Source organism: Vidua chalybeata, chromosome 11 (genome assembly GCF_026979565.1).
Source record: "Vidua chalybeata isolate OUT-0048 chromosome 11, bVidCha1 merged haplotype, whole genome shotgun sequence".
NCBI classification, from domain to species: domain Eukaryota; kingdom Metazoa; phylum Chordata; class Aves; order Passeriformes; family Viduidae; genus Vidua; species Vidua chalybeata.
Genome location: NC_071540.1, coordinates 20,613,671 through 20,626,474, shown reverse-complemented (window position 1 = coordinate 20,626,474; position 12,804 = coordinate 20,613,671). Strand labels below are relative to the sequence as shown.

The following is a 12,804-nucleotide window of genomic DNA, read 5'->3' as shown; positions in this document are numbered from 1 at the left end:
GGTCAGGGGTGGTACAGGGGCGCTTTCTAAATTTAGTTTCTAAGTTTCTCTTGGTTGCTATCTAGCAAAGCCAGGGCTGGGAGAAGTCTTATCTAGGAACAGCTGCTTCCCCCTCTGTCCTTCAGCTGCAGGTGCTGCACTTAGCGTCCCTTGTCCCCTGGCTGTGGCCATGCGTTTTCCTCCCCTTCTCTAAGTCCCTTCCCTGGAGAGCCCTGGGCAGCAGGAGCACAGGTCGGAGATGGCCACTGCTGGCCAGTGAGAGGTGAGCTGGTGGTGGCCCGTTGGCAGGAGCTGTGTCCTGTTTTTGCCTTCTCCAGGGCAGGCTCTTGCCCTGGCAGCAGAGGCTGTCCGAGCTCCAGCTCCGCACAGGATCCTTGAGCCACGGCTGCCGTGCCAGCGCTGTGCAGTGGTTAATGATTACCCCTGCCCTGCCCTGCGTGGGGAGCAAGTGCTGGAGCCCAGGGGAGCAGGAGGATGCTGCTGCTGCTGCTCCTGGCTCTGCTGGGCCCCGCTGGCTGCCCCAGGACGGAGCCCTTGAACAGCTCCAGCCAGGAGCCGCTGTTCCGTGGCGCCGACCGCTACGACTTCGCCATCGTCATCCCTGCCGGCAGCGTGGAGTGCTTCTGGCAGTTCTCGCACCAGGGCGGCAACTTCTTCTTCAGCTACGAGGTGAGTGCTGGGGACGTGCCCTGGGGACGTCGCTGACACAGCCAGGGAAAGGCTGGGCTGGATCCACCCCGTGCTGGTCCTGTGGCACACGGCATCTCGGGGACTGTGCCTTTCTTAAGGCACTATCGTGGAATTGTTTGGGTTGGAGGGATCTTACAGCTCATTTCCTTCCATCCCCTGCCATGGGCAGGGATACCTTCCCCTCTCCCAGGCTGCTCCAAGCCCTGTCCAACCTGAGTGTTGATAATTGCAGGGATGGGGCAGCCACAGCTGCTCTGGGCACCCTGTGCCAGAGCCTCCCCACACTCACAGAGAAGAATATCTTCCTAATATAACCAACCTCATCCCTATCCATCATCAGTCCCATGGATTTTTTTTAACTATCTGGTTTAAGTCCATGAAGTGGTGCTGGGAGCTCCGGCATTGTTGGAAGCTCTGCCCTTCACTGCCTGGCCCGAGGCTGTGGCACAGCCGAAGGTCCTGGCACAGCGTGTCCCTGAGCTCTGTCCCCACAGGGAAACTCCAGCCCTTTCACCTCCTGTTTACACTGGGCTGGCCGAAGGAGAGCCAGGGCATAGCTGTGCCTGGCAGTGGCAGCTTTCCCCTGGCTCTGTGCTTGGCAGAGCAGCCCCACAGGAACACGTCCTCGGGGCTTGGCACAGCTCCATCCCCGACACAACAGTGACCCACAAATTCCCCTCGGGTGTTCCCTGCCTCCAGGTCCAGCGGGCGACGGGGATTGGCAACAGCAGGAACATCCTGGTCACAGCGAGTGATCCCAATGGCTTCCAGCTTGGAGTGTCCCAGGACGTGCGAGGACAGATCAACTTCCTCACCAAGGACACGGGTGAGCCCCAGCCCCTGCAGCAGCTCTGAGCCTGCCCGGCCAGGGGGCAGGATGAGGGCTGAGCACTCAGGATGTGTCTGCCTGGGGCCCTTCCTCCCAGGGACCCACAACCTCCTTCCCCCTGCAGGTTTCTACCAGCTCTGCCTGGACAACCAGCAAAACCACTTCGGCTTCCTACAGGTGTATCTCAACTTTGGCGTGTACTACGATGACTTCAAAATGGAGCACAGGCAGCCAGCAGAGAGGAAGGAGCTGAACGACACGCTGGAGGCAATTGGGGTGAGGGTCAGGGAGGCCACAGGGTGCCCCAGCAGAGCAGGGATGGGCACGTCCTGCCCAGGACACCGAACGGGGCCTTTGCCCGGGCTGAGCTGCAGCTGAGTGCAGCTCTGAGTGCAGCTCTGCCTCTCCTGCAGGCGAGCATCCAGAGGCTGCAGATCCACACCTTCCACATGTGGCGCTTCTACAACTTTGCCCGGATGCGGAAATGGGCCGACTCCTTCCTCCTGGAGTCCAACTACGACTACGTCAACTGGTGGTCAACGGCCCAGAGCTGTGCCATTGTCCTCTCCGGGGTGCTGCAGCTCTGCTTCCTCAAGCGCCTCTTTCACGCGCAAACCTCGGGCAGCCACAAGTGCTAGAGCAGGGCAGGGACCCCCCTGGCTGCTGCTCTGTCCCGCCACGGAGTAGGAGGAAAGGCTGGATTCCACGTCCAGGAGGAGGTTGGAGAGCTCCCCCTGCTCCTGCCTCATCTCTAGCCCTGGCATCAGCCAGAGAGAAGTCAAAGGCCACGCTGTCACCTGAGTTCTGTGTGCTGTGTGGGTTTGTCACGTCCCTACCCAGTGTTAGTGCCTTAATGGGCCTTTTCTACCAGGCTCCCAATAAAGGAACCCCTGGCAGCGTCCAGGGAGCAGCTGCTGCCCTCCAGCCTCTGTGAGACTAGAAGATGCTGGGCATTCCCTCCCTCCCTCCCTGAAACTCATCCTCAGACTCTGAGGCTCCCCCCACCCTCATCAGTGCCCCCCAAACACACCCCAGTGTGTCACATTCCCCCACACAGGAGTGAGGACTCATTCCCCCTGGACCTCCACACCAGACAACAGGCACTGAAAAAAGGATCAGGCTTTATGTGACAGGGCTGGGGCCAGGGCCCCGTCGCCATCCCACTCCGGGCGCGCTTCCCGCGCCCACGGGAAGGACAAAGCCCGCTCCAGCCCGGAACACTCACGGAGCACGAGGGTCCCTCGGGGTCCCCGAGCGTCCCTTATGTCAGCGTGTCCTCGTTCCGCACGTACTCGCCCACATCAGCTTGGTGGAACACCACGATGGCCAAGGGGTCGACCTTCCGGCACTCCTGCGTGGACTTGGCAGCCACCCCGAAGCCCTGGGGGGTGAGGGGGAGGTGAGGGAGGGTCGCCCCTCTGCTGTGCCCCCCGCAGCCCCGGCGGGGGCCAGGCGCTCACCAGCGGGACGTCGGCCATGGAGTACACCACCACGCCCTGGTACTGCGCCGTGCTCTCCGTGACGCGGCCCAGCCCCGACTTCAGCACGTGGTTCCCGTAGAGGAAGGACTGCTCCGAGCCCGGCTTCACCCACACCTTGTACTGCGAGAGAGGCGCGGCGCTGAGCGGGGCCGCGGGGCCGGCCCGGGGCCGCTCGGGGCCGTGACCCACCTTGGCGTAGGGCGCCAGGAAGTCCAGGGCCGTGACGCTGAGCCGGAACTTCTGGGACTTGGTGAACTTCCCGAAGCAGCTGCCCGCGGCCACCAGGCTCTCCCGGGGGACGCTGGCCGCCAGCTTCAGCAGCTTCTCACTGCGGGAGCAGGGCAGGGCTGGGCGCGGCCGGGGCCGGGGCCGGGGCCGGGCCGGGCCGGGGCCGGGCCGTAGCCGGTGCCGCAGCCGCCCCGCCCGGCCGCTCACCTCAGGTAGTACACGCGGTCCCGGTGCAGGCGGAAGCAGTAGGTGCCGTCGGGCCGGTCCACCAGCAGCTGGATGTTCTCCCCGATGCTGCAGGGACAGAGCCCGTGAGCCCGGCCCGGCGCTCCCGGTGCCCCGCCCGATCCCCGGCATCCACCACCCCCCCTTGGTCTCCCCGTTCCCCGCGATCCAGCCGGCCCAGCCCTCCCGGTGCCCATCCCTTCTCCATGCCCGGTCCCGCCCAGTGCCCACCCCTCCCGGTCCCCGTCCTGTCCCCGTGTCGTTCCCCCCCGGGCCCGGCCCCTCACTATTTCCCGAGCTTCTCGAACACCGCCCGCGTCTCCGCCTCCGTGAGCGGCCGCATCTCCCGCGCCGCGCACGCGGGGCCGCCGGGGCCGGAAGTGAGCGGACCGGAACCGGCGGAAGCGGAAGTGGCGGACCCGGAACCGGCGGGCCCGGAGGTGACGCGGCGGCCGCGGCGATGGCGGCGGCGGCGGCGGAGGAGGCGCGGCTGCTGGCCTGGCTGCGCGGCCCGGCGGCGCCCGGCAGCCCCGAGCTCTCCGCTTACGTGTCGGAGCTGGCGGCGCTGGGGCTGGCGGAGCTGGGCCGGGAGCCGGCGCGGTTGGCGGCGGAGCGGGCGCGGGTCGGGGCCGAGACGCGCCGCCTCGCCTTCGAGCACTACCGAGCCTTCATCCGCTCCGCCGAGTGCACCGGCCGCGCCGGCCGCGGCTTCGGCGGCATCGAGAGCCGCCTCGGCAGCCTGCTGGAGCGGCTGCCCGCGCTGCAGGACGCCTGCCGGTGCGGGACGGGCACCGGGCACTGGGGGCGGCGGGCAAGGCGCGGGTGGAAGCGGGGCAGGAAGGGCCGGGGATGGGCTGGGCTGGGGAGCGAGAGGTGCGGAGTTCGCTGAGGCTCGGGCCGGCTGTGAGTGGGCAGGAGGCAGCGCTGGGAGCGGCCGGTGTGGGCGGCACGGTCCCCGATCCAGCCGCTGCCGGGAGGGCTCTCCCGCTGATGCCGCGCCGGCCCCGCAGGAGCTTCATGCGCGATGCCGAGGCCATCGCCTGCAGCCGGCGCATGAACAGCCTGACCCTGAACCGGCACACGGAGATCCTGGAGATCCTGGAGATCCCGCAGCTCATGGACACCTGTGTCCGGAACGGCTACTACGAGGAGGCCCTGGAGCTCACGGCCTACGTGCGCAGGCTGGAGAGGAAGCACAGCAGCATCCCCGTTATCCAGGTGAGCCCCGCGCTGTCTGTGCCCCGTGGCTGAGGTGAACCCCCCTGTTGTCCCACCCTGCCATCCAGGAGAGGCCAGCGCTGACCCAGCCCCCCTGATCCAGGTGTTCCCCCGCACTGCCCCGTGCCTGGCTGAAGGCTCTCTGTTCCCCAGGGCATCGTGGAGGAGGTGCGCCAGTCCGCCCAGCTGATGCTGAGCCAGCTCATCCAGCAGCTGCGCACCAACATCCCGCTGCCCGCCTGCCTGCGCGTCATCGGCTTCCTGCGCCGCATGGACGTGCTCACCGAGGCCGAGCTGCGCGTCAAGTTCCTGCAGGCGCGGGACGCCTGGCTGCGCTCCATCCTGGCCTCCGTCCCCGACCACGACCCCTACGTGCACATCACCAAGACCATCGAGGCCTGCCGGGTGCACCTGTTCGACGTCGTCACCCAGTACCGCGCCATCTTCTCCGACGAGGAGCCGCTGGCGCCGGCCGAGGGCGCGGCGCCCGGCGAGGGGGCCATCTTCCACAGCTGGGTGCTGCAGAAGGTCGCCGAGTTCCTGCGCGCGCTGCGGCGCGACCTGGACCGCGGCGTGGGCGGCCGGCTGGACTCGCTGCTGGGGCAGTGCATGTACTTCGGGCTGTCCTTCAGCAGGGTGGGCGTGGATTTCCGCGGGCAGCTGGCCCCCCTCTTCCAGCGCGTGGCTGCCGACGCCTTCGGGAAGGCGGTGGAGGAGGCGGTGGAGAAATTCCGGGAGGAGATGAATTCCTACACGCTGATCTCGGCTCCGGCCGTGCTGGGGGGCACTGCAGGAGTGCCGGTGCCCACAGCCCAGCCTGGGACGCTGCAGCCCCCCATGGCGCTGCTGGACTTCCCACCCCTTGCCTGCTTCCTCAATGGGCTCCTCGTAGCCTTCAATGACCTGCGGCTCTGCTGCCCCATCGCCCTGGCACAGGATGTCACCGCCTGCCTGGACGGTGCCCTCGGTGAGGTGAGCCCGGGGGATGGAGCTGGGCCTTGTCCTGGCAGATCATGGGCCGGGTTCGTTCTGAGTGGGTTGGGAAAGCCTCTGGGATCATCCGCTCCCCCTGCACTGCCAAGGCCACCCCTAACCCGTGTCCTCAGGTGCCACATCCACACAGCTGTTAAATGTCCCCAGGGATGGGGATTCCACCGCCGCCCTGTGCCAGGGCTGGACAGCTCTTTACATGAAGAAGTTTTCCTAATGTCTAACTTAAACTTCCTGTGGCACAACTTGAGCCAGTTTCTTCTTGTCCTGCCCCTTGTTCTTTGGGAGCACGGCCCAGCCCCACCCCGGCCGCCCCTCCTGTCAGGGAATGGTGGAGGGTGAGAAGGTCCCTCTCGAGCCTCCTTTTCTCCAGGCTGAGCCCCCCCAGCTGCTCCTTGTGCTTCAGCTCCTTCTCCAGCTCCCTTCCCTTCCCTGGACACACTCCAGCTCCACAGTGTGTACCTCTGAGGTCCCAGAACTGACCTCAGGATTCCAGGTGTGGCATCACCAGTGCCCAGCACAGGAAGATGGGCACTGCCCTGGGCCTGTGGCCACACTGTTGCTGGTACAAGCCAAGTGCCATCAGCCTCCTTACCCACCTGGGCACGTGGCTGTCATCAGGTGACCTGTCTGCCTCTCTCTCTGCCCAGGTGACCAAAACCATCCTGGCCTTCCACCGTGCTGAGGAGGCGGCTTTCAGCGGGCGGGAGCAGGAGCTCTTTACCCAGTTTTGCACAGCCTTCCTGGAGGACCTGCTGCCCTACCTGAACCGCTGCCTCCAGGTGCTTTTCCCTCCAGCACAGATTGCACAGGCACTGGGTGAGATCTCAGGGTTTGGTTTTCGTTGCAGGGGGAGGACGCCCGTGGTTCCCCCTGGCACCGAGCAGGCCCTGTCCTGCTCTTGCCCCCTCCGTGGGGTCTCGTTGCCCGCAGAGCCCCTGACCCCTCTCTCCCCATCCCCAAGGTGTCCCCCCCACGCAGCTGCAGCGTTTCGGCCGCCTGGGCCGCATCGACGTGGCCGCGCTCAGGGAGCCGCTGGCTTTCCTCCTTCCGCCGGCACCGGGCGAGGAGGAGCCGCTCCCGGAGACCGCCCCGGACGCGGAGGGGGAACACGCGGCCGTGCCCACCGAGCCCCCGGGGAGCCCCGCCGGGGACGCCGCGGTGCCGGCTGAGCCGGTGGCCACGGGGTAGCCCCGGGGCCGCCAGGGGGCGCTGTGGCGGCGCGGGTGCGCGCGCAGGCGGTGCGCCATGGCGGCGGCGGCGGCGGCGGCGGGACGGGCCCTGCCGGGGCTCCCGCTGCTCCCGGCCCGCGCCTGCGGGCACGCGGCGGGCTGGGACCGGCGGGAGCGCTCCTACTGGCGGGCGCTGCGGCGCCGGGTGCTGGGCCCGCCCGTGCCGCCGTTCGCCGCTCCGGTGCAGGTGGGAGCCCCGGTGCTGCGCGGCGCCGCCGCCGCCGTGTCCCCGGAGCAGCTGGGCGGCCCCGAGCTGCGGCGGCTGGCGGCGGCGCTGGCGGCCGGGCTGCGGGACCGGCCGTGCCTGGGGCTGAGCGCTCCGCAGCTCGGGGTGCCGCTGAGGGTTTTCGCCGCGGAGCTGCCGCCCGCCCGCTGCGCCCGGTACCCGCCGGCGCTGCGCCAAGCGCACCGCATCGAGCCCTTCCCGCTCCGCGTCCTCGTCAACCCCGCGCTCCGCGTCCTCGACACCCGCCTCGTCACCGGCCCCGAGGGCTGCGCCAGCATCCACGGCTTCTCCGCCTACGTCCCGCGGCACTGGGCCGTCCATGTCTCCGGTACGGACCGACCCGCCCCGTCCCGGGTGGGACCCTGCGCCTGCCCCTCCCTCGCACGGTCCCCTTCTCTTATACGGGTCCTGCAGTCTCTCCCGGGTTCCCCCACTCTCACACGGGTCCCCTTTAATCACCCCCACCCACCCACCGCTACCCCGGGTGCAGGCGTGGACGAGCTCGGGGTGCTGGTGAGCTGGGAGGCGTCGGGCTGGGCCGCACGGATCATCCAGCACGAGATGGACCACCTGGATGGGATCCTCTACATCGACCGCATGGACCCCCGCACCTTCACCAACGTGGGCTGGATGGAGCTGCTGGACTGACCCTGCTGAAAGAACCAGCGCAGCTCTGGGGGCTCCCACTCAGCTTTATTGCAGCCAATACAGACCTGTGGCCTCAGCGTGGCTCTGGCCCTTCCTGCCCACGGGTGTGCACAGGGAGGCAGCCGGGGTCCTGCCCACACTGCCCCGGGAATTCCTCGTGGCTCTAGGAACAACCTGCTGCCAAGGCCGTGCAGGGCAGGGGCAAAGGGGGGATCCGTCCCTCTGGGGCTTGTTTGGGGCTCGTGGTCACGGCGTGGGCAGCAGCTGGGCACAGCACAGGGACACCGGGATGGGGATGGGGCTGGGGGGCAGCAAGGGACTGCACAGGACATGGGGTGTGGGCAGGTGGGTGTCATCAGCTGGTGGCTGCTCCATCCAAGGTAGCCCTCTGTAGGCACAAATCCCTGTCTGGGATGGCTGGAGTGCAAGGAACCCCCACCCCCTTGGGACAGGCAGAGGCCTTGGCTCTGGGTCATTGCATTTTGGGGGGTGAGGGGCTGGGCTGAGCCCCCTGGTGCGGGCAGAGCCTTGGGGAGTGGCTGGGCACCGGCTGAAGCACTCAGATTGTTTTTATTTTCATATAAACAAGACAGAACCCAAAGCAGCATTAAGTTAAAAAATTAAAAAAAAAAAAAAAAGAGCAGGAAGAAGAGTGGAGCGCAGCCGGGGAGGGACCCGGCCGCCCAGGCCATGCTCAGGCCCACCCCCCGTGGTGTGACCCCCGGGCCGCGTCCCCGCAGTGCAGTGGGGCAGGAGTGAGCGAACACGAGTCGGTTTGGCACGGCCGGGGAGGGGGGCACAGCAGGGCCTGCAGCTGCCCCAACCCCACACCCCCCCATGCCCTCCTCAACCTTCCTGTCCAAAGTCCTCCGTGAATTTCTTCACTTTGAGGAGATCCTCGGCATTGACGGTGGGGCGGGTGGTGGCCAGCGAGCGCAGCATGTCTGACTGCAACACAGGTGGGCGGGCACGTGGCTCAGACCAGGCAAGGGCACGGGATAGGGACCCCCAGGGCAGTGAGGCACTCTGCCCCATGGCAGCAGCACTGACCACAGGTGGGAGCTGCCTGGCAGACCCAAGGGCCTTTCCTGTCACCCAGCCCTCCTCCGGGGGGGTACACTGGGGGTTTGTGTCCACCCCCAGGAGCCATCGGCCTGGAGGACGAGCAGGGAAGTGGCCAGGCCAAATCCACGGAGGGGGGACACTTACCATGCACACAACGGGCTCCATCAGCTTGTCACTGGGCACCTCCATCCAGGTCATCTCGATGGCCCCAGGGTCACCGGGCGAGCACGGCGTCAGGAGATCATCCACGAGGGCCCCGGGGGTGGTGCGGGAGGGGCCACGGACCTGCACGGAGCCAGTGGCAATGTGGCACAGAGCTCGGGGTGGCGGCACAGCAGCCACAGTGCCCACCCCTCCCCAGGACCACCCTGGGCCGCGGCAGCCCCCACTCACCTTCTTGAAGTGTGTGGCCGACTGCACCTTGCGCACGGGCTGCATCAGGGCGTCCCGCACGATGATGCTGATGTCGGCCCCCGAGTAGCCGTCGGTCTTGCGGGCGAGCTCCTGGATGTTGGCGTCCGTCAGGGAGTGCGGGGTGTTCCCCAGGTGCAGCCGGAACATCTGGGCCCGCGCCGCCTCCTCGGGCAAGGGGATGTAGATCCTCTTCTCGAACCTGGGGGGCACGAGGGGTGAGCCCCAGTTCCGGCCCTGCTGGGGGGGCTGGCACGGGGGGCTGCATGTGGGGCTCACCTTCTCCTGATGGCCGAGTCCAGCACCCAGGGGATGTTGGTGGCACCCAGCACCAGGATCCCGTCGCTGCTGTTTCCCACACCTGCAGGCAGATGGCTCAGAACAATCTCCAGGGATTCCCTGAATCCCCGGGTTCTGCCTGCCTCGTCCTGCTCCCACCCGTGCCTGGGACGGGCCCCCACCCACCTTGCATCTGCACCAGGAACTCGGTCTTGATGCGCCGGGCCGCCTCGCTCTCGTTCTCGTTGCGGGAGCCGCACAGCGAGTCCACCTCATCGATGAAGATGATGGAGGGCTTGTGCTGCCTCGCCAGCTCAAACAGGTTCTTCACCAGCCTGGGAACAAAGCAGGGGATGGGGTCCCCGCTCAGAGACCCTCCTCAGCAACACGACATTCCTCCCATTCTGAGAACCCCACGCTGGCAGCAAGGCAAGTGCCACACCAGGGGCTGTGCAGCCCCCTGGGACCCTGCTGGGGATTACAGTAAGTCTAATTATAGGGTACCAGAAATTAATAATGTAGACTTAAGTTTAATTATGACTTGCTCACAGCTTGGCAGGGGTGGGCTCTCCTCAAAGCTCGCTGTAAGCGAGCTGTAAATAAATTCTGAGCGTGGACAGATGGGAAATTTCAGATAAGAGCTGCAACTCTGGAGGGCCCCAAAGCTGCCCCAACGTGGAGCATGAGAGCAGTTAATTTAGACAAGGAGACAGAATCCAGTTAAGCGTTAGAAGACCCCAGCTTAAAGTCGCTGTTGGACTGAGAAGTCTGAAAAGGTGAGGGGGCACAGGCTGTGAGGGAAGAGGCCCAGGGATTGCTTTGCTCAGGCTCCCTCGCTGAAGGCACCAGCTCCCAATTCTTTAACAGCCCCGTTATTGGGGTTCCCTGATGCTGGTGGCCCCTAGCCCAGCCTGGCTGGCCAGAGCACCAGGAGCCAGACTGTGGCCGTGTCCCCGCTGCCAACTTACTTCTCACTCTCCCCCAGCCACTTCGACGTCAGGTCAGAGGATGACACGGAGAAGAAGGTGGAGTTGTTGGCCTCGGTGGCCACGGCTTTGGCCAGGTAGGACTTGCCAGTGCCAGGTGGCCCAAAGAGCAGGATCCCGCGCCAGGGCGTGCGCTTCCCTGCGGCAGAGACCGGGGTCAGGCCTGCCCATCCCTGCGCCCAGATCCGTGCTGGGATCACCCACAGAAGGGTCACCTCCTGCACAGCCCCTTCCCACTACCACGGCCTCACCTGTGAACAGGTGTGGGAACTTGATGGGCAGGATCACGGCCTCCTTCAGGGCTTCCTTGGCTCCCTCCAGCCCGGCCACGTCGCTCCACCGCACGTTGGGCTTCTCCATCACGATGGCACCTGTGAGGGCGTGACTCTGCTCACACGGCCCCACAGAGATGGGCACAGAGAGCAGTGAGAGCCAGAGTCCCTACCCACACCCCCAGTCGCGCCTCCCCTCAGCACAGCAGCTGTTTGGGGTGAGCAGCCCACAGGAACGGGCCCCAGTCCCACAGCCACCCCCTGACAGGGCTGTCAGTGAATCCCCCCTAACCCCAGAGGGTCGAGCCCACCACCACAGCCTCTCTCACCCATCAGCTGCTCCTGCAGCTTCTTCTTCTCAGGGTTCTCACCCTCGCTGTCACTGTCACTCCTGGGGACAGGGGACAGGGTTGAGGAGCGGGACTGGCACTGGTGCGGCAAGGGGGGGGTCCTGCCAGCTCCGTGGCCAGTCAGGGGATCCCTCGCCCCCCTCGTCCCCCCACGCACCCCTTGTTGTCATTCTGTGCTTCTCTGACAGGCCTCTTGCCGTGCCTGTCCTTGCTCCGCAGGTACTCCTTCAGCTTCTCCGCCCGGTCCAGGTACTGCACGCACTTGGCTCGGATGCTCTCCTTGGCCTTGTCGCTGTGAGCCTCATCTGCAGGGACGGCCAGGCGTCACCCGGAGCCCCCCGAGCGCCGGAGCCCCCCGCGCCCCCCGGCCGGTCTCACATTTGATGGCGTGCAGGAAGTACTCCACGGCGTGCTGGTACAGCCGCAGTGCCTCCTCGTAGTTCTTGGCCCTGTCCTCCTCAGTGGCTTTGGTGACCAGGTCGATGGCTTTCTGCGAGGGGGGAGCGCCGTGAGCACCGGGCACCGGGAGGAGCCCCTCCCCGCCGCCAGCGGCCGGCCCGGGCCCGCTCGCACCGCGGCTCTTCCGCTGCGCCCAGCTCCCTCTCCACCAGCACCGGGGCTCAGCAGGCCCGGGCGACCTCAGCGGGGCCGCGCACCGGGGCCGGGTGAGGCCTTTCCCCGGCCGGCATGGCGCCGGGGCCCGGTGAGGCCTGTCCGCTGGGCCGGGCGGAGGCCCGCAGGAAGGGGGCGCGGTGTCGGCGCGGCCGGAGCCCCAGCCCCGTCCCGGTGCCCTCGGTCGGTACCTGCAGGGTGGACGTTGTCATCGCATCGCCCGGTGCGGCCGCTCCGGCGGCCCCGGGACGGCGGCGGCGGCGGCGGCGGCGGCGGCGACTGCGGCTGCGCCCGGCCGCGCGCCCCCTGCCGGCCGCGCCGCAACACGCACCGAGCGGCGCCCCGCCCACGAGGGGCGTGGCTTATGAGAGCCGCGCCCATAATAGATGGCGTATTCATGTGGGCGTGGTTTCGTGTGGACACGCCCATTTAGAGACATTGAGTCGCGTGGGCGTGGTTTCACTTAGCTCCGCCCATAAGGCCCCGCCCCCGCGGGCGTGGAGCGCGCGCGAACACCCCAAAAACACACGAACACGTGTGGGGGTGTGTGGGTGTGTGTGTGTGTGTGTGTATTTACGTGTTCACGTGTGTTTGTGCGTGTATTCATGTGTCTGTGTGTGTGTGTGTTTTACCTGTGTCTGTGTGTGTATTTACGGGTTCACATGTGTTTGTGTGTGTGTTCACGTCTCTGTGTGTGTATTCGTGTGTGTGTTCATGTGTCTGTGTGTGTGTGTGTTTTACCTGTGTCTGTGTGTGTATTTACGGGTTCACGTGTGTTTGTGCGTGTGTTCACGTCTCTGTGTGTGTATTCGTGTGTGTGTTCATGTGTCTGTGTGTGTTTACATGTTCACGTGTTTGTGTCTGTGTGTGTTCATGTGTGTCTGTGCGTGTGTTCACATCTGTGTGTGTGTTTTATCTGTGTGTGTATTTATGTGTTCACATGTGTGTGTGTGTTCCTGTCTGTATGTGTGTTTACGTGTTTATGTGTCTGTGTTTGCATGTTCACGTGTGTGTGTGTGTGTGTTTACACGTTCACATGTCTGTGTGTCTGTGTGTTTACAT

At 66.0% G+C, this 12,804-nt stretch overlaps 4 protein-coding genes across 4 annotated transcripts; 2 read left to right on the top strand and 2 right to left on the bottom strand.

Moving 5' to 3' along the window:
• The first annotated feature begins 467 nt into the window (after nucleotides 1-467).
• Nucleotides 468-2,417, top strand: TMED6 (transmembrane p24 trafficking protein 6). Its single transcript, XM_053952913.1, has 4 exons — nucleotides 468-669; nucleotides 1,390-1,516; nucleotides 1,644-1,795; nucleotides 1,933-2,417. The coding sequence occupies exons 1-4, from the start codon at nucleotides 475-477 to the stop codon at nucleotides 2,155-2,157; spliced, it is 699 nt and encodes a 232-aa protein (XP_053808888.1). The 5' UTR covers nucleotides 468-474; the 3' UTR covers nucleotides 2,158-2,417.
• Nucleotides 2,418-2,620: 203 nt separating this feature from the next.
• NIP7 (nucleolar pre-rRNA processing protein NIP7) lies at nucleotides 2,621-3,854 on the bottom strand. The gene is made up of 5 exons (XM_053952797.1): nucleotides 3,741-3,854; nucleotides 3,436-3,522; nucleotides 3,190-3,328; nucleotides 2,980-3,120; nucleotides 2,621-2,900 (listed from the first exon to the last, which is right to left on the bottom strand). Exons 1-5 carry the CDS (start codon nucleotides 3,794-3,796, stop codon nucleotides 2,781-2,783), a joined length of 543 nt encoding a protein of 180 aa, XP_053808772.1. The 5' UTR covers nucleotides 3,797-3,854; the 3' UTR covers nucleotides 2,621-2,780.
• A 59-nt stretch (nucleotides 3,855-3,913) lies between these two features.
• COG8 (component of oligomeric golgi complex 8) lies at nucleotides 3,914-8,418 on the top strand. Its single transcript, XM_053953189.1, has 6 exons — nucleotides 3,914-4,230; nucleotides 4,464-4,671; nucleotides 4,825-5,643; nucleotides 6,312-6,480; nucleotides 6,626-6,848; nucleotides 6,900-8,418. Exons 1-6 carry the CDS (start codon nucleotides 3,914-3,916, stop codon nucleotides 7,765-7,767), a joined length of 2,604 nt encoding a protein of 867 aa, XP_053809164.1. The 3' UTR covers nucleotides 7,768-8,418.
• VPS4A (vacuolar protein sorting 4 homolog A) lies at nucleotides 8,319-12,026 on the bottom strand. Its single transcript, XM_053952796.1, has 11 exons — nucleotides 11,934-12,026; nucleotides 11,509-11,620; nucleotides 11,288-11,435; nucleotides 11,110-11,171; nucleotides 10,760-10,879; nucleotides 10,491-10,647; nucleotides 9,709-9,857; nucleotides 9,523-9,604; nucleotides 9,226-9,445; nucleotides 8,977-9,117; nucleotides 8,319-8,715 (listed from the first exon to the last, which is right to left on the bottom strand). The coding sequence occupies exons 1-11, from the start codon at nucleotides 11,952-11,954 to the stop codon at nucleotides 8,614-8,616; spliced, it is 1,314 nt and encodes a 437-aa protein (XP_053808771.1). The 5' UTR covers nucleotides 11,955-12,026; the 3' UTR covers nucleotides 8,319-8,613.
• Between the last annotated feature and the right edge of the window lie 778 nt (nucleotides 12,027-12,804).

Coding starts and splice junctions, on each gene's coding strand:
- TMED6 (XM_053952913.1), top strand. CDS start 475: ATGCTGCTGCTGCTGCTCCTGGCTCTGCTGGGCCCCGCTGGCTGCCCC. Junction 670..1,389: donor ACTTCTTCTTCAGCTACGAG/GTGAGTGCTGGG, acceptor CCCTGCCTCCAG/GTCCAGCGGGCGACGGGGAT. Junction 1,517..1,643: donor CTTCCTCACCAAGGACACGG/GTGAGCCCCAGC, acceptor TTCCCCCTGCAG/GTTTCTACCAGCTCTGCCTG.
- NIP7 (XM_053952797.1), bottom strand. CDS start 3,796: ATGCGGCCGCTCACGGAGGCGGAGACGCGGGCGGTGTTCGAGAAGCTC. Junction 3,523..3,740: donor TTCGAGAAGCTCGGGAAATA/GTGAGGGGCCGG, acceptor CTGTCCCTGCAG/CATCGGGGAGAACATCCAGC. Junction 2,901..2,979: donor CCATGGCCGACGTCCCGCTG/GTGAGCGCCTGG, acceptor CTCACCCCCCAG/GGCTTCGGGGTGGCTGCCAA.
- COG8 (XM_053953189.1), top strand. CDS start 3,914: ATGGCGGCGGCGGCGGCGGAGGAGGCGCGGCTGCTGGCCTGGCTGCGC. Junction 4,231..4,463: donor GCGCTGCAGGACGCCTGCCG/GTGCGGGACGGG, acceptor CCGGCCCCGCAG/GAGCTTCATGCGCGATGCCG. Junction 6,849..6,899: donor GCTGAGCCGGTGGCCACGGG/GTAGCCCCGGGG, acceptor GTGCGCGCGCAG/GCGGTGCGCCATGGCGGCGG.
- VPS4A (XM_053952796.1), bottom strand. CDS start 11,954: ATGACAACGTCCACCCTGCAG. Junction 11,172..11,287: donor GCACAGAATGACAACAAGGG/GTGCGTGGGGGG, acceptor CCCTGTCCCCAG/GAGTGACAGTGACAGCGAGG. Junction 9,858..10,490: donor TGGCTGGGGGAGAGTGAGAA/GTAAGTTGGCAG, acceptor CTTTGTTCCCAG/GCTGGTGAAGAACCTGTTTG.